Below are 19,569 nucleotides of genomic sequence, written 5' to 3' on the forward strand. Positions count from 1 at the left end.
CAAATTCCTTCCTGGACTTCTTTGTTGCTCCAAGCTTAGTCTCCAGCCCTTCCTTGGAGGGGGACTGCATGCTCACATATTTTCTCAGCCTTCATAGGCCAAGACAAGGGGGGAAGAAGGAATGTTTATTAAACACTAGGTACACTGCTCCATGCAGAATCTCTCTAATCTTCCCTAAGCTCTGAGAAATGCAGTTGCCTAGCCCTGATTGACAGGTAAGGAGACTGAGGTTTATGTAGAGAGCACAGATCACCCCCAAAGGCTCACAACGCACTGATTCCCAAACCATATGACCTTGTACTTCCCAGTCCCAAGCTGGCTGAAGAAAGAAAAATACTGCAACTTCCCTCAGCTATTTGTGTTCCTTGGGGAGGAGGTGGGGCAACCATGGCATTTTGTCCTACTCGACTCTCTCACTCACCGTAGAAGACCACTGAGCAGGTGGTTTTTTGAAGCCTAAACCTCTAGGGTTGGGTTCACCCCTGCACCAGAGGATTAGATTGGAGCCAGTCAAACTGATTTGTACCTCCGCCATCACAGTCCAGGCCCACTCTCCAGTTTGCTCGCTCCACCTCTCCTGAGGCATTGCATCTTGTCCACGTCACAACTCTGGGTCCCATCAGCCTCACTCCTTCATCCTCTCCCCTCCCCATGTGGGATTCCTTCTACTCTACTTAAAGGCAGGACCTCGGGGAGTTTGGTCCCCCAATCTTTTGTTTGTTTGTTTTGTTTTGTTTTTCCAAGTCGGGGTTTCTCTGTGTAACAAGCCTGGCTGTCCTGGAACTCGTTCTATAGACCAGGCTGGCCTCAAACTCACCAAGATCTGCCTGCCTCTGCCTCCCGAGTGTTGGAGTTAAAGGCGTGCGCCACCACTGCCCAACTTGGTCTTCCAATCTTTTGCTCTGTTGTCCACCTAGTAACACCTTCCCCTACACACATGCACACACACATGCATGCACACACGCATACGCACACACATACATGTGCACACACACAATGCTTTTATATCTCTTCCTCCCCCTGTGCAAGGCTGCTGGACAGTCTTGTGGAATTTCAGAATCTCCGACTTGATGGTACTTCATGGCCATGTTGTCAGCAAAGTCACATGATCCCTCCTGGCCCTGCTCTTTCCTAACCAGTTCAAACTCACTGATTTTATTAAACCTTCTTCATTCCCTTCCCACCCCAGAACCCACCACCTCCTTTCTTCCTCTTGCACGGATGACATCTAGTTTATGGGTGAAATAGACAATATTGATTTCCCAAGACAAATCGACCCATTAGCCTGGCCGCGACTGTACCATCCCTCTCGCTCTCCTTTGTCTCTGTGGACAGGTGTGCTTCCAGAGAAGGTCTGACTTACTGATACAGGGTTTATGAATGAATGCATTTATTCATAAATCAACACTTATCACGTTCCTGCAGTCTGCATTCATCTCCTCCAGCTTGCCGTGCAGGGCCCCTCAAATTTTAATGAGCACACAGATCTCCCAGGGAGCGTGTTAGAACATGGAATCTGATTCCTGAGGTCCATGTTTCTAATAAGTTCCCACGTGATGCTGCGCTGTTGGAGAAGGGTCCTTTTTTGAGGAACAAATTTCCATGGAGCAGTTCCCGAACTAACCTGACGGTGGAATTGCCTGCAGATTTCCAAAACCTCTGCTGTCTGAGCTCACTCTCCAGAGGGCTCATTTGCTTGGCTTTCAAATTAATAGAATGTCTAGCCCTGCAGATAGGGGCGCATGCCCATATCCAGGCACCTCCTCTCTCAACAACCTTGGTTTACTTCTCCTGTATCCTTCCCTTCCACGTTTGCATCTATTCCTTGACTTGAAAGGGAAGTGGTCAAAGAAAATACACAATAATAGCTACCTTTATGACAGCATTGCTCATCACCTCTCTGCCTGTCTTCTGCCTGCCCAGGACCAAGCATCATGGTGTAGTGTCCATCTGTGCTGCCTCCTCCGAACCCTGCGGCTATCCAGGCTTAGCCCAACACTCTCCCTTCTGGAATACCCCTGGCTCATGGGCTTCTTTTCTGCTGTTCTTGGATCCTATGTCTTCCATCCCAACTCCGTGCTTAGTGTCTTCTTCCTGCCCCTGGTCTTCCTCTAAGACTCTGTCCTGAATTGTTGTTTTATTAACTTGACATCCTTCCTTCTGGTGACATTGCCACATCTATCCACCACTGTGTTTCTAACTGCAGCCCTTCCTCTGGGCTGCAGTTTCTTATGCCCAAGTATCAAGTGGCCACCTCTGCCTTGATATCTCCCAGACATCTCCAGGGGAACAAGTCCCAAGCAAACCTCATTAAGTTTGTTCCTGAATCTGTCTCTCGCCCTGTAGTCCCCATCCAGCCCCATAGTCTTTTTAAAACCATATGCATCAAGTCGCAAGTCTGGATATCACTGTAGTTCCCCGTCCTTGACTTGTTTGAGTGATCACCATGTCCTGATGCAGCTGCTTCTTTCAAAGCCCAGGAACCCAGGCTCTTTCTGCACACAGCACATCAAGCAAGCTAAAAGCATGCTGTCCTTGTCCCTGAGAAGCTGTGAGGTGTGGTGAGGAAGTGTGCTATGTGCTTTAAGAAGTCTCGAGGCTGGGGCTGACGCTCGGTGGTAGAGCAGTTGGCTAGAGGTGCAGGAGGCCCTGGGTTTGAGTCCCAGCACAAGAAGGAGGGAAACTGGGAGGAAGAGGAGGAAAAGTAGTTTGAGTGAAGTCTTGGAGAGAGAAAGGGGTGGGAGGAAGGGAGTTGGGCAGGAGGCAAGGCTACTGCCATTGGCTGCCCATTGAGGACAAGGTTTGACTAGTACTTAGGTCAGAAGAGTAGAGGACTGACCATCCCCATTCCCACTCAGTTCACTAAAAGCAGTATAATGATTCCCAGGATTGTACAGTCACCTTCTGCATGTCCTCTGTCCCCACTTCTGCTCCAACTGGCCCACTCCAGAAGCAGTGGTAAGATTTCCTTAAAGCATCCCTAAGTTATCCTCTGCACAGGGCCCATAAGTCTGTCCCAGTGCCCTTGAGATCGAGCCGACACCCTTCAGCAGTGCCTCGTGTGGATCTCCATGGACTCCCTTCCCCCATTCACAGGGACTTCTGTTTTAAGGCCACGTGGCCAGTGTCGCTCCTGGAGCAGAATTTTCTGACTTGTTCACAGCACTGATCTCTGCTTTCCTATCCACCCCATCTACAGCAGGACCCCCGCCTCACCCACCTTTTGACTTCTCTAGATGGCTGTACTTCCTTCCACATTCCAGCATCAATAGGCGCTTGAAGACCATGGTACCCATCAAACAAGAATGCACCTCCGAGTCTTTGTGCCCTGTCTTCAGGGTCACGTGGCCTTTGGTACTTGAATCACTACCTTGTACTGCTCTTCCGAAGCGTTCGTATCTAACACTGAGTGCAATGCCTGTCACGTAGGAATGTTCAGTGACTACTGGATGACCATATGTGTGATGAGACCCCAAGACCATCCAGGGAAGAAGATGCTCTGGGACTGGGGCAGTCGGGAAGGGTATTCAACCACAGAAGGACTGGGAGTGAGGGTGGTTGCAGAGTCCCAGCAGTGAATTATTAACGCCACATTCAGTGTTCTTGCAGTTTAGCTTCTAATGAAGATGCAAAAGACCCCCAATTCCATTTTAAAGAAAAACACAAGTGCTTGCTGTCATTACTACATCATCGAGAGACAAAGCTACTCACTTTTATAGGCCTGTCTGGAGCTAGAGAAATCTCTGCTTGGTTCACTGACTCAGCACCCTCTAGAGATGTGTGACTGTAGAGTGTGCCACTGGTGGGGCGGGGAGTGGGGGGACACTGTTGTGATTATTGCCTCTGATGGCTGTGTTTTGCCTCCGTGTCCTGCCTTCCTACCTCACCATTCCAGCATTGAGAACAGGCTGAACCTAAGGAAGAATCTACACTGCCAGACCTTCAAGTGGTACCTGGAGAATGTCTACCCAGAACTCAGGTATACCTATCTGCTGGAACTAGAACTAGCTACAAGAAGAGGCCCTTGTCCGGCCGAGCCTGGGAGAGACATGACCCATGGCTGACTGGAGGAGAGTTTTTTAAGTCTATGGAGGACTGAGCAGACCAATCAGTCCCGCTTATCCTGAACCAGAGAATTGTGTTGAACTTAGTAGCGTGAAGGACTGGGCTTAGGTGATAGCAGAATTTCCCGGTCGCTGGGGGTGGCACGCTGGGCTGTGCTAAGAGCATCGGGTTGGTGACATAGCCTCCATCCTAGACATCCATCTGCTGTGTGGCCGCTGAGGGTCCCTTGTTGCATCACACCCACAGCATCCTTCCCTCCTCTGAGCGGTGCCGACCTTTGTGACGGCTCCAGGGACGATGGCTCTGCCCTCTCTAAACACATCCCTAATCTCTCTAGCAGTTAGCAGCATTAACGTCAAAGCAGTGTATTCTCATCTGTCCCTGTGGCTTCCCGACAGGGTGCCCTCAGACTCCTCCATCCAGAAGGGCAATATCCGGCAGAGGCAGAAGTGCCTAGAGTCTCAAAAGCAGAAAAATCAAGAGTCTCCACAACTCAGGCTAAACCCCTGCACCAAGGTCAAAGGAGAAGAAGCAAAGTCTCAGGTAGAGTGACTGGTTGGGAGTCGTAGATCTGCACGCCACGGGAGTAGAGATACCCAGATTAGCTTGGGTCCCTGCTTTGGCCCGACACCAGGGGTCCAGAATGGAACAGAAGGACACTTCTTACTTGACCACTGTTTTTTCTCTACTTGGTGACCAAATGCATGGAATGTCTTTGAAAGATGGTGTCCAAGTGGCATCTGCCCTTAGGAAATGGGCCAGTCATTTAACAGGAACTCAAGAGACTGGCAGCTGTCTCCTACCTACAGGCAGTAGACATGGGGTTGGGTCATACAGGGAAAGTCACACCAGCTAACTCTGCAAATATGACCTGAAAAGAGGAAAAGAAGCCTGCTGCTAAACGTTGAGACAAGGTGCCCACATGGTGAGTCTCACAACTATCTTCTAGGCCATAGTCTTAGATTTGGCTACACCACTGCCATCCACAGTTTTCTCTCGGGGCTCCACCCTCCTGCTTCCCCTATGTCTGTAGATAGTGTGGGGCTCCTTCCCAGGATGCTTTCCTTGTTGCTTGCTTGCTTGCTTGTCAACAGAGCACACCCTGTCCAAGCCGTGTGTTCTGCCGGTATCCCCCTTCTGAAGCGAGGCCTGCTCTTTTCAAGGTCACCGACAAATTCACCACCTGTCTCAGCCTCGGTAGCACTTGGCCAAGAACAGCCACCACCTTACTCCCCTCTCTGTCTGGTGATTCCACAGGACCTCTGCCTTCTTCTCCTCTTGTCAGGGTTCTTACCTAGCTCCTCTCCCCACCTTTGTGTGTTTGCTGAAGTTCTCAGTCCACTCTTTCTCTCCCCTCTGTAAACTCATAGAGTCATTACCCATATTTTCAGCTTTGAGCGCTCCTGTTTATTGATTCACAAATTCTGTGCCTTCATGCATCATTTATTCACTCAGCAGATGTTGTTAACTCTGAAGACGCAGAAGGGCAAGGCTAGGCTGCAGGAGGAAACGTGTAAGCAGCAGACATTGTTAGCTCTGAAGATGCAGAAGGGCAAGGCTAGGCTGCAGGAGGAAACGTGTAAGCAGCCACTGTGATCGAATCTGTGCCCTGAGCATTTGTCACTGATTCTATAGAGACAGAGATATGGCTTCCAGGTTCTGTAGGAGCATTGCAAAGTTGTCCCTAAGGACTCGAAAATGTGTCTGTGTTTGAGACAGAAGTAGAAACAGACAAGGCCAGGAAGGGAAGAGAGGGTGACCCAGGAAACACAGCACATCCTATAACCTGGTGGGAAGTATAAGGATAGGCGTTAGGGAAACTGAGGTCACAGGATAGAGTGAGGGCGAGTGAATGCTGAGATTGGAGAGAAGGAAGCGCTGGATTACTGTCTAACTTCCTGAGGAAGTTGAATTTTGTCCTTATTAGTGAGAGCTCTGTCGGGTCCCAGGAGAGGGCTCTGGAAACAGACGGTTCACAGTTAAAGAACTTCTACCAGACTGTGGCTCAAACACAGGGTAACTGAGCCAAACTCCATTGTGGTTTAACTATACAGCTAGCCATGAGCACACAGGCTCCCTATAATGCACAAGTCTCTGCCCTTGGCACCCTTTGCCCTGTGCCATGGTTCCAAATCTCACAAGTGCCTTGGTCCCTCTTCCTTCTATTGAACCCGGTGTCTGCAGCCCACTGTGTTCTCATGCCCACCCTCATTTATTCCTGGTAGCTCCATTTCCCCAAGACTGGCTCTGCTGACTTTGGGAGCAAGGTAATTTTTTTTAAAAGTCCCTGCTGAGCACCTTTAAGTTGGATTATGGCCACAGCTTCTAGGTGTCCCTCCTGCTCTGCCCCTCATCCCTGCTTAGTGTGTGGTCTCTAAACCATCCTCCCAAACCCCAGCACAGCCTTCAGTGGCCCTCTGTTCATAAGAATCTACACCCTCAGACCTGGCTGTGGCTTAAAATGACTTTGCCAGAAGTAGTCTCTGCTCCAAATGGGGCAGAGGAGGTGGCGCAGGAGTTAGATTAGACTAGAAAGGAAAGGAAATGGGGGTGTCAGTTTTACTTCAGGTGTGGCTGCCTGGATGACAGCGACACACTTTGCTCAAGTGACACTTTATAAAGCATTGTGAGTAGGTGACACATCTCTGCAATTCTGAGTGTGGGTGTGACTCACGGGAATTCCATCAGTCAGAATGTTGTCTAGCCCCTTCTCCAGGACAGGATTTGCTTGGTCTATCCCCAGCTGAGCCTTTCTGGAACTTGCTAACTTTGGTTGTATAAGGAGGTAGGAGAGAAGGCCACCAACTCTCTGGGCCTCAGAGAGGGTTCTTTAATACCCAGTCCCAGGAGAGGTAGCAAGGTCATGCTTACCTGGAGGAGAATGGTCCATCCCAGCTGCCCTTTCAGCTGGCCTTCCTGAGGTAGGAGAAAGGCACGCAGTGGCAGGCTCTTGGGGCTACGGAGGAAAGGCCTGTAGGTACACAGTGCTCTCTCCTTGAGGCAGTGGTAGGCTGCCGCTCTGCTTTTCTTTGAGATAATGGCTGAGTTCTGTGACTTTCAGGTACTAGATTATCGGGAGATAGAAAGTAGTTCAGTTAACCTCAGCAGACTGGACTTGTAGCGTCTTGGGTACCACATTACCTGCTGGGGAGACAAGGTGGGCTCATTCAGAATTAGACACAGCCCCAGTCTCCAAGGGTACACAGCCCAGCTACAGGATTGAGCTTCACTTTCAGGTACTCAGAAGGAAATCCACATAAACTTTTCAGCCAACATCATCTCCGTGAGATAGATAAACAGAGTGCACACCTGTTGTATGTTTTTTTAGGACTGACTTGCGATCTTTCCTCTTCTTAGGATCCTCTTCCTCATTCCCCATAAATCTCCATTATTGCCATCCTTCATTTCAACCGTGTCTACGAACATCAGGCACCGCGCGGGGGTGGTGTCCTTTCTTGTTAACACAGCTCTCTCCCTTCCTGTCTTCATCTTTACTATCGTTCTTGACTCAGCCTGTCCAGAGGGTCTATACCTACCCTCTGACCCTATTAGCATCTCTTCCTGCATCCACCTCTCCAGCCATTGAGTATCCACAGCAAGGGAGCGATACAAGAGCCAGATGAAATAGACATTACTCCTACCCCTACTTCACAACTGACGCCACCAAGGTTCCCAGAGGTTGACTCCTAGGATTGTCACATACTGGTGCTGACCTCCCCCAACACCAACTCCGGTGCTTGTCACAGCCAAGTCATGGTTCCGGAGCTTTACTGGTTGTTTAGTCACGGGAGAAGACACCTGTCTATGGCATTCCTCCTCAAGGTTATAAATATTAAAACAGTTAACCAGCTCCATCTTGACAGGAGAAAGCCGGCAAGAGGGTCTTCGTTATAGCCACTTTCCAGTGACAAATCCGAAAGCAAAGGCCATGCCTCTGTAAGAAGGCCCAGAGTCAATAGAAAGCAATGTCCTCCCTAACATTTGTGGGAGTTTGGGGCAAGAGTGTGACTAGAGGCCTATGTCCCACAAGTATCACACCATATTCTAGAGACATATGCTATCCTGGCTTACTGCTTTTGCCTGACTCCAGTTTCTTCCTATTTATGGCTCCATCCTACATGATGAAGTGTAAGCTTTCATATTCAAGTATAATCACGTTCCTCTGAAAGCCTAGGTGTATATATATATATATATATATATGATACGGGAGAATTGTCTGTATTCTGTCAATCATTTTAATAAAACGCTGATTGGCCAGGCAGGCAGTATAGGTGGAAAAGCCAGACAGGAAGTAGGGGTGGAGCAAAGAGACTGGGAGTATTCTGGAAGCAGAGCTCCCTCACCACTCCTGCGCAGATCACTGAAGAAGCAACATGTAAGCTGCCCCCGCTGGAAAAGGTACTGAGCCATTATGGCTAACATAGATGAGAATAATGGGTTAATATAAGTTATAAGAGTTAACAAGAAGCCTGACCTAATGAGCCAATCAGTTTATAACCTTATGGAGTCCTGTGTGTGATTTCCTTTGTTGCTTGCCGGCTGTTGGGGTACTGGGCTGGACAGAAACCCCAACAAGCCGGCCCTCATGTTACATATGGCGCCCAGACGTGGATAAATGAATCCACAGAAAGCCTGAGAAAGTTTGGGAAAGAATAGAGTAAAGTATGTTTTCTTGGTGGCAGCAGTTTTTCGGTTCTGCTCTGCTTGCTAGAGGCGGGCAAGTGCTCTCATCTAGGAGAGGCTTCTTGACTCAGCCTTGGCTGCAAAACCTTGCAGCTCATTGGGAGGTCCTGCCACGAAACACTTGGATGCTGTTGGTGGAGAGCAGAGCGCATGCTTTTCGGTTTTCAGTCGTAGCAGGAAAAAAGCTGCGCTGTTTTACAATGCCGGCTTTCTGGGCTGTCCTGACAGGGTAATCTCTGACTCTTTCAGGCAGGCAGTCTGACTGAGTGTGGTCTGTGAGCAGAATGCTGCAGCTTGCTTGCTGGCAAGGACCTTGAAATGCCATAGAGTTGTGGCAATGAACATAGCTCTGGCTGGTATCTCAGCCATGAGACTGGAGAGCTGGGGAGTGGGTTGGATCTAGCCGTCAAAGCCACTGCTCTCCATATTGCTTAGTAAATTAAAGGCTCATGTAGTCAGAAAAAGAAAAATATACAGTAAAGAGAGATTCAAAGAGGACGAAAACCTCTAAATGGTTTACAGTGTGTATATGCAGGCTAAAAGTTAAAGTTCTTAAAGTTAAAAGGAAAGAAAGAGAGTAGTTGGGTGTGGTGGTACACACCTTTAATCCCAATGCCTGGGAGGCAGAGGCATATTGACCTCTGTGACTTCAAGGGGTAGAGGTAGATTGACCTCTGTGACCTCAAGGTGTGGTAGTACACGCCTTTAATACCAATGCCTGGGAGGCAGAGACAGATCTCTGTGAGTTCAAGGTGTGGTAGCATACACCTTTAATCCCAGCACTGGGGAGGCAGAGACAGGAGGATCTCTGTGAGTTCAAAGACAGCCTGGTCTACAGTGTTATTCCAGGACAAAGATATACAAAGATCCTGTCTCAAAAAGTAAAAGTAAAAATAAAAGAAATAGAGGTTTAAATAAAGCTGCATAAAGATGGAAAATAAACAGAGAATCTTGATACTGTATGCTATTATTCTCTCTTTGAATTGTTTGAATGCTGAGGAAGGAGCAACAGCTGCTAAAAGACTTTTATTTATAAATGCTGCAGAATTAACCCAAGATAGGTATTTTGAAAATACCTTGGCTTCAAAACTGAAGTCAAAAGGTATGTTACTTTGGAGAAGAGATTTTGCTTTTGTTTCCACAGAAAATGAGAGGCTGTGGATTTATTCTGAGTTAAGAAACATCACCTTTGACCAAGGGAGGCCACCTGAAAAATCTCCGACAGGAATAGATGGCCCTGATGTCTGAGTTCTTCATCCAGAACAAGTTCAAGACTGCTGCCTGAGATGATCAAGATTCACAGGATACTTCAGTCAGGACTTGATTGTAACTCTAAATTTTCTTTAGGTCCCCATAAGATCATCAGCACCCCCAACCAGCAGGAAGTAGCCTGGAATACTACGCCCACATTCCCAACAAATGGACTATGGGTATTTTCCTTTGTTTAAAAAAAAAAAAAAGAGGGAAATGATACGGGAGAATTGTCTGTATTCTGTCAATCATTTTAATAAAACGCTGATTGGCCAGGCAGGCAGTATAGGTGGAAAAGCCAGACAGGAAGTAGGGGTGGAGCAAAGAGACTGGGAGTATTCTGGAAGCAGAGCTCCCTCACCACTCCTGCGCAGATCACTGAAGAAGCAACATGTAAGCTGCCCCCGCTGGAAAAGGTACTGAGCCATTATGGCTAACATAGATGAGAATAATGGGTTAATATAAGTTATAAGAGTTAACAAGAAGCCTGACCTAATGAGCCAATCAGTTTATAACCTTATGGAGTCCTGTGTGTGATTTCCTTTGTTGCTTGCCGGCTGTTGGGGTACTGGGCTGGACAGAAACCCCAACAAGCCGGCCCTCATGTTACATATATATATATATATATATATATATATATATATATATATTAGAGACATAGCCTACCCTGAGAGGACAAACCCAGGCATTGGCTCAACACAGATCCTGAGATCAGGTTGGAGCCTTTGAGTGGGTGTTCTAGAGCCCTGCATTATGAGGAGAGGGATAAGGAAGTCCAAATTCTGTCTCTAGATAACATTCACTCACCAAGTAGGTAACACCTAGAGACTGGGATGTCCTTGTGCCTGAAAGATAATCCTTTGATTTAGTTTGGTTTGTTTTTGTTGGCAGGGCTGGCACTCAAACCCCAGAGTCTTATGGCTCTCCAACCATGCTACATGCCCAGCATGAGGGCTATTTAATCCAGTAGTTCTAATAATTGTTCATCCTTCTCATAAGCCCATCCATTCCATACCCTGCCTCACCTTTCTACTTGCTGGCTTGTCATCCTTGGTAGCAAAATGCTGAATTCAAATGTTTGAAAGGTGCTGGCAAACTGATTCCCTAGGGTAATCTGAGAGGCATACACCATGCATCCAAAAACCTGTGAAGCCCCATAAGTCTCTAGGCTAATACTTTTCCTCTTAACTTCACTGAATTCTCTAGAAAAAATATCCATGAACGGTAGAAAGAAGACATGCTCCACCCTGGTTTCTATTCTAAATTAAAGTAGGGGAAACATAAGACAGCTTGTGATATATTCTTCTCCCGCCCAGCCAGGAGTGGTTTAGGCTCCTGGTTTGTGGAGCAGAAGGCAGCAGCTGGGAACCCCAAGGGCAAATGTGATTGAAAAGGCTCTGCAGAAGAGCGGGAACAGGAACTCCTCCAGGGTAGAGTTCTCAAGTCTACCTCCCAACAAGCTGCCAGCCCATTGTCTCCTGCCCCTTCTTCCCCAGACTTCCTCATCACAGCCTGGGAATAGCTCCTCAAAAAAGCCATGCCAGCCTGTCTCTGGGAGAGTTCCCAAAGGAGAGTCTAAAGGGTCATACCTTTCCTGCCTTGCTCTCAGTCATTGGAGTCACCATCAGACACAGTAACTGAGCCTTTGCTAAATGGAAATCACTATTCTGAATATACACATATTAACCATGTATTCTATATATTGGCCCTCTTACTAGAGGGACTTGTAGTCTCTGCATATGGTACCTGAGGTTACAGAAGTAACCAAGAGTTTACAAAGTCATCAAACTAGTGAGCAGGAATCCCAGTGATGGTAACTGCCCAGAGCTCAACCCTTTGGTACAACAAAGCAAAGTGGGTACGGGGCTTTAATCCCACATATAAGCTATTCCAGCCATGTAGGAGAAGACAGGATGGAAACAAAGGGACGACCTCAAGCATGAGGCTAGTGACAATCAAGAAAAATATACATCTAGGGATCTACTGGGTCACCCTGATGCCTCTGGGCTGGGAGCCATCTCTAAGGTGGAGCTGAGATTTATGCCTATGCAGCCAAGGAAGAGAGTGACTGCAACATGGCCTGTCAGCCATTTTTGCTGTTGCAAACACCCGATGCTGACACCCGTGACTCATCCCCTAGAGGTCTTGTACTGAATTCAAGGTTTCTTTGGACCTGGCTCATTTGCTCCAGGCATGTGTCTGAAAGGAGCCCTTCAGAGGTGTGTTCGTGGCCTGATAGGTTTTCCTGCGTGGTCTGCAGAGGACATCCGGTGGCCCTGATGTCCTCTACTTGGATTCTTCTCATCTGAGGAGAGCTCGCATGCAGAGCGAGCCCAGCAGCTGCTCCCAGTAATGCTCAGAATAACCATCGACCACTTCGGTCCTCACTTCTATGAAACTGTACCTAAGTAAGTAGACCCTGAGCATGAGGAGGCTTGACCTAGCCACGCCCTTGAAAGGCTCTATCCTCAACAAGACCAGCAACATTGTCTTGTGCCCCCTGGGTCTTCTCAGTTGTGTAACAGTCACTTCACAGAAGATACTTAGAAACACGGAACTCACCATCACCAGTAAAGGGCATTAGCTCCTGCTCACTAACGACCTGGTCACCTTTCCTGGTCACGCCTCACCCAACATTCCTTCATGCAAGAACACACCACTCTTGGCGCTAGTACACACAGCCAAGGCCAGGATCTCTGCTAAGTGCTCAGCAGGCATGATCTTGTTTACTCCTTACGATAGCCTCTCAGATGGGCCGTGCCTGTTATCAACCCCCACATGACAGATTGGGTGAGCTAGGCACAAGTATACTAACCAGGGTATACCGAACAATACCTAAGAGTTTAGGTGTCGGTTTGCAGAGACTGTCTCCAGGTAGCTTCGGCATGATTGCCCTTAGGAGTGATTTTTAGAGTTTAGGTGTAGGCCTGCAGACTATCTCCAGATAACTTCGGCATGATTGTCCTTAGGAGCGGATCATTCTTTGTTGTAGGGACTGTTCTGTGCCTTCAGGATATTTAGCAGTGTCCCTGCCCCCTCAATAAAGGCCTATTGAACTCAGTCTCAATAATCCAGAAATGTCTCCAGACACTGCCAGATATTTCTTCAGTGGGGTGGAGAGTAAAGTCTCCTGACTCTAGGTTGATGTTTTCCTGTCTGTCTGGGGATGGGGCCCTGGGCCATGCCAAGATCTGCACCTCTGCCTGGCATCACTCTCATGCCCCTCTCTTAGCTCTTGGTACACCTTAGGAAAATCTTTCCTCCCTTATTTTCTATCCAGCTCAGAACATTAAGTCCCAGGCCAGACCAGGGACCACTGTGATCTCTTTGCTTCCCAGCTTTCCCAGGTGCAGCCGCGGGACATTTGCCTGGGAACGAAGATTACTGTCCTGTACCATCAGGCACTCTGTTCCAGCCGTGGTGGGGGCATGTCCTCTGAGTACAGTGTCCCAAGGACCAGGGGCAAACCTCTCTCCTCAGTCCATCCCCATAGAGAGCCAAAGCCATTCACACCAGCCCTTAGATAGGTCCTGGGTTACCTTCCCTGCGGGTGGAGAGGGACATCCATCATTAACAGCACTTCTGCCAGGCTCTGAAAGGAGCCATCGATGGAGGATCCTACAACCCTTAATGGAGGACGGATCTGTCTGGCTGAGTACTCCTGCCGCTGCCCTTCTGTTTGTTGGTCTGTGTTCTGGAGCTGGGCATTGAACTTGGCTTTGCTTTCTAGGTATATATGCTATCACTTAGCTAAAATTCCAGGCCTGCCCTCAGTGACTACCTTTTTAGGGTACATGGACTCGGGATTTATTGAATAAACCTATTCATCATAAGTTCCTCTGGGAAGGGTGGGGGAAACAGAAAGGGACGTGGACTCTTTGCTTTAGTTCCTCCTACCCACCTGCTCCTGACCGCTGCTTCCCATTCCTCTTCTTTCTGCTTACAGATAGGGTCAGAGATCAGCCCACCTCTGGGAGATTAAATATTAGGAAAACCCCAGAAAGTGTACTTGTATAAGGAGTGTGTGTGTGTGTGTGTGTGTGTGTATACACCTGTGCTGTGTGTGTGTCTGTGCATGTGCCTGGATGTGTGTGTGCCTGCGTGTGTGCACGCACACGTGTGTGTGTGTGTGTGTATCTGTGTGTGTGTGCGTACATGTGTGTATGTAGTGTAAGGAATGTGTGTGTGTGTGTGTGTGTGTGTGTGTGTGTGTGTGTGTAAGAGCAACAGGCACTATTTTTAACCACAGCCATCTTTCTAGCCTCCTTGTATAAGGACTTTGTGATAATTTCCTGTTCACAGTTCCCTTTTGCAGTTCCCTTAGAGTGACCTTTGTTAGACTCCCGCCCAGGTGTGCTCTGATATGTCCCTTCTCAAGGGGCATTTCTGAATATAGAGTCTCAGAGGTCAAGAGAACACATCCCTGCTACTTTTAGGCCCTTAGGGTGTTAATAAGAAAAGACTGACAAGGTGTTCTTTTAGAAACTGGGGTATGTTTTAAGTTTCTATGTTTAATCCCTTAATGCTTTTAACACAAACAATATAATGCCGTGTATTGTGGTGAGCATATGATAATGGCAGGATTTATTTTTGAAATGTTAATTTGTGCTTCCCAGTGGGCTCCAGAGCAATAACAGAAGAGACTAACTGATTTTTTTTTCCATCACTGACTTAAGCCTTATTTTCAGGGGAGGGTAAAATCTGATAGACTTCAGGCCAGTTGTCCTGTAGGCCCAGGAATGGCTCCCTGCAGCTCTGCCCTTGGACACAGCCCTTGGGCCTTTATCCTTCCCACAGGGAGAGAGAGTCTCAACCCCAAATGCAGGTTACCATTCTAGATCACACTCCTGATGCCTAGGGCCCCAGAGTCATTTGCCTAGTGCCCCAGCCTAGTCTCAGGACCCATGTGGATTTCATGCCTGGCTTTGACCTCTCAAGTGGATAAAGTCACTAATACACATATCTAGACCCAAAGAGGGCCATTTAGGGAATGTCTGTGCTCAAATATACAGACTATAGGAGGGAAGAGAAGGTAGCAGACAGGTTTCTCTACCTTCTCCCCCTGCAGGGGTTAAAGGGCAGAATTCTTGTCAGACTGTGCACTCTCTCAAATAGCATCGTCTTTCATAGCTCGCTTCTTTTCCTTGTCTCCACTGCCTCGCCTGAGTGTTTCCCTTCCCTTGACCCTTCCATCTGCCCCCATCATGGTTTTCATGTCCTCAAGGCACTGCCTTGAAATTCCTTTCAAAGAAGAGGGGACATGCTGAAGACATCTGGGCAGAGAGTAGCCTGTCAGGCAGCTGTCTGAAGTGTTAAATGTCATCAACAGGCTCCCATGGAGACATTGTCTCCAAGCAGACGCTGGAGATGATATGGCTCAGCTAAGGTGTTGTTCAGGCCACTGCATAGAGTCAGAATTGTTCTGCAGCTTCTGGCATTCACCTGCATGTCCCTGGCTCAGGGCCCAACATGGGGTGTGGGGACAGTGACTTCATGGCAGTCTTTGTCCTTTGAGTAGCATCCTACCAGGTGACCTTGTCCGTGATCATTACTTCCTGGGATCCATGGAACTTGTTGTCCAGCTGTACGGGCCATCACCCATAGGCATGGTGGTACCCCATAGATGGTGGCTGTCCCATGCCTGAGTAAGTCTCCCTGGTCTCCTCAGGTGTGGGCTTTCACGTACACCCAGCAGATCATCCAGGAAGAGCTGTGTCTCTCTGTTGTCACCCTGTTCCCTGGCGCCCCGGTGGTTCTTGTCCTGTGCAAGAATGGGGATGAAAGGCAGGTAAGTGCTCAGCTGGCCCTGGGGTGGGTGGCATTGGGGGTGGTCCAGCCTCCGTAATGTGACTGGGGTGGGTGTAAGTCTTTTCTAGTAGGGAGAAGAGAGGACATATTGAAAGAGGACGGGTTAATGAGTAAGAAACCTTGCAGTTATATTCAGGGGTAGGACTCCCTCAAGGGTGGCAGTAGTAGAGACTATGCTGGTCCCACTGCTCAGTGAATACCTGCAAGTCTGCAAGTATTCAGACTTTGGCTAATCTTACCAGGCCTGCTCACTTTGTATGTTCCTGTCGCTGCTTTGTCACCTACCTGGACTCTCAGCCAAGAGCCAGGGCCATAGGTGTGAACTGGTGAATCGGCGCTTTGGGCTTTGTCAGTTGTGTCCGAGATGCATGCCGCTCCTGTAGCGGCGTGTACTGGGAATGTGCTCAGTGTCCTGCCCAGATATGGATCCTGAGATTCAAGAGCTCATTCTATGGATGAGTGTGGCACATGGTGGGTCACTGTATCTGAGATTTCCCCTTCTCTTCTTCAAAAGGGGGCTGATGTAACCCAAAGGAACTGTGGGGAGCAAGCATTGCAATGGTCTCTGTGAAGTCCAGAGCTCAGTGTCTAGTCGGGTATGAGTCCATCCCTCTGTCCTTACCACATATGACAGAGTCAAGGGACACTGCCTGAGAATCACTTCTTGTGGGCTCTTGGCACAGGCTTTGAAGAAGTCCCCAGGTGTCATCTTCACTGCCCCATCTGCTCTCTCTCCTCTAACTTCTTCCTAAAGAAAGACATGAAACTTGTTTTTTTTTGATTGTTTGTTTGTTTGTTTTGTTTTGTTTTGTTTTGTTTTTGTCCTGCTCCTGTGTCTAACTCAGTTCACATCTTCTATTCTGTTACTTGGAAAAGTATTGCCTCCTGATGAGTTTTCCTAGAAAACGCTGATTCAACTTTTAACCTTTTAAAATCCTAGAAACATTTTAAAAGGCTAGAACCGGAGCGCGGACTCGGTGGCTTAAAGGTATTTGCAACCAGGCCTGCCCATCTGAGTTTCATTTCTGGAGATGCATACAATGGAAAGAGAAAGACAACTCTGACAAGTTGTATTCTGACCCCCACATACACACACACAAATAAGTAAATACATACAAATTTTAAATGTAATAAAAAATTTAAAAAAAAACCCTGCTGCATAGGAGAATAATTCATCGCACTTTTCTCCCTTCATGAGACCATGAAATCACATCTCTGGCTGACCACATGTGGTGTCATCCCTTCTGATAACTCCTGAGTGATTTATATTATCCATAGAACCCATGGCTTTAGCTGGGGAAAATGAGCGTATTCTTTTCTCCCCTCTGTCTCCTCAGCAATGGACGAAGACAGGTGCTCGCATCGAGCATATAGCATCCCACCTCTGCCTGGACACAGACATGTTCGGAGACAGCACCGAGGAGGGCAAAGAGGTCGTCGTTAACCCTTGTGAGTCCTCACTCATGAGCCAGCACTGGGACATTGTGAGCTCATGAGGACCCTAGGCGGATCCAGCTGCGGATCAGGGATGGTGCTTCCCTGGACCAAAATAAACTGGAACCCAGACTGTGAACAGCCCGTGTCTGCACCAGGTGCCCTTGACTGGAGGTAGAGCAAAGACCCCCAGGACAGGAGCAACTGCCTCAGGGAAGACGGAGGGAAAGGTGACAAACCAGCAGGGCTCGGCAGCACCCACATGTGTGCAATATTGTGACGATCCATCCTGGCCAGGTTTTCTGAACGGAACCTGGAGATAAGAGATCTGATGGGAAGTGTTTGCTGTACCCTTTCCTACAAAACAAGGCACCTTATGGAGGCTAGAAAGAAAAACTCCTCATTGCTGTACCAGAACTACATGAAGGGATGAGGAATGGCGATGGTTTTCAGAACAAATAAAGTTAATATTTGAAGTTGTTCTTCAATAACTCATTCTGCTTCTTCAGCTAGCTCAGGACCTAAGCTGAGCTCCCCACTGAATTAGAGTGGGGCATCTTTGTGGCAGAATGAATAAAGAAGCCAGGGAGATGGGAACCTTGGGCCCTTACTCTGGGTCACCACCAACCAGTTATCTGTTCTTAAAAGACACTTTAGGGGACTGGCAAGATGGCTCAGTGGGTAAAGGGACTTGCCATCAAGCCTGATGACCTACCTGTGGCCTCTCAGGTCCATGTAGTAGGAGAAAACTGATTCTTACAAATTGTTTTCTGACCTACACACACACACACACGCACACACACACACACACACACATATGTGCACACCTGCACATATCATGGACATGTTGGCGCACACTCATAGTACCACACATAAACAAGTGAATGTTATCATTTTTAAGACACCTCAGAGCTGGGAGATGGGCATATTTTGTAAAGTGTTTACCTTGGATACATGAGTTTCAACCTCAAAACCTATGTAAAAGAAGATGAGTGTAGTACACCCTTACAATCCCAGAACTAGAGAGGCAGCACCGTGTGAATTTCTGGGGCTCGGTAGCCAGCCAGCCAGTCTAGTCTACTTGGAAAGGTCCTGTCTCAAAACAATAACACCACCAACAAAGCAAAACATATGGACAGTGCTTGAGGACAAACATCCAAGACTGACTTTTAATCTTACATATGCACAGACACACATATACGCAGGCCAACCTGCACACACAAACATGTAATACACATACATACATACATACACAAAGCCCTTGGCTCTTTGGGTCTACTGCTTCCTATTATGTTACCATGATGGGACCAGATGAGAGGTGATACCTCTAGAAGCCTCTAGGTTACTGTAGAGACGCTGATTCGGTAGATCTCTCATGGAGTTCAATCTTTTTGGCTAGGTCTGACGTCTTTGCTTATTTAAAGCACTGCCATAGAGTTTCTTTCCAGAAAGAGCCTTGTAGCCAGTAGCCCTTAGCTATAGGAATTTTCGACTGTAATAAAACCATTTTCTGGTGTCTTCTGGGATTGGTTAGAGTAGCTGTCTTTCTTAGGGTTCCTATTGCTGTGAAGAGACAACACGACCACGGCAACTCTAGAAGAAAAACATTTAATTGGGCTGGCTTACAGTTTCAGAGGTTTAGTCCATTAACATCATGGCGGGATATGGCAGCACGTGGGCAGACATGGTGCTGGGGAAGGAGCGGAGAGTGAGGAGGGAGCTACATCTTAATCTCACAGACAACAGGAAGCAGTCGGAGACACTGGGCATGACTAAAGCATATCTGAGGCCTCAAAGCCCACCTCCACAGTGGAATACTTCTGCATCACATCTACTCCAACAAAGCCACACCTCCTAATATGGCCTCTCCCTGTGAGCTTACGGGGCCGATTACACGCAAACTACCACACTATAAGTTCTTGCTAACCAGGCCTTAAGAGAAGAAACGAGCAATATTATGTAAAAGTTTCTAAGAGACACTCCTACGTGCTCTTAGCAACTGTCTGTCAGCTGTTGCTGCGCAAAAATGACCCAAACTTGACCCCTAAAGGTGGCACACATTTGCTGTCTCAGTTTTTGTGGGCCAGGAACCTCTCCTTCTGGAGTCTTTATTAGACTATGGTGGAGATGCTAACTGGAGCTATAGTCAGTTCCATGGGCTCACATGGCACTTGGTGGTGGCTCTGGCCCTGATTCTTTCAGTTCTTTCTAGGTGAGCCTCCTCTCCAATAGAGCAGATCACAAAGATCACGTTGCAGAAAACTGGGAGTGGGGTGGGGAGGTGGGATACCGGCAAGATGGGAATCCTGTCCCTTTGCAACCAAATCA

General features: G+C 48.0%; 1 protein-coding gene across 1 annotated transcript in view; it reads left to right on the forward strand.

Annotated features, from left to right (window-relative positions):
- Galnt14 (polypeptide N-acetylgalactosaminyltransferase 14) overlaps window positions 1-17,732 on the forward strand; it is a 223,522-nt gene extending 205,790 nt beyond the window's left edge. The window contains exons 12-15 of the mRNA XM_087907359.1: window positions 3,896-3,979; window positions 4,464-4,608; window positions 15,668-15,787; window positions 17,145-17,732. Coding sequence (XP_087763485.1) covers window positions 3,896-3,979; window positions 4,464-4,608; window positions 15,668-15,787; window positions 17,145-17,303 — 508 coding nt within the window. The 3' untranslated portion in view covers window positions 17,304-17,732. The remainder of the gene's footprint in view (window positions 1-3,895; window positions 3,980-4,463; window positions 4,609-15,667; window positions 15,788-17,144) is intronic.
- The last annotated feature ends 1,837 nt before the right edge of the window (window positions 17,733-19,569 follow it).

Source organism: Myodes glareolus, chromosome 6 (genome assembly GCF_982192425.1).
Source record: "Myodes glareolus chromosome 6, mMyoGla1.1, whole genome shotgun sequence".
NCBI lineage: Eukaryota > Metazoa > Chordata > Mammalia > Rodentia > Cricetidae > Myodes > Myodes glareolus.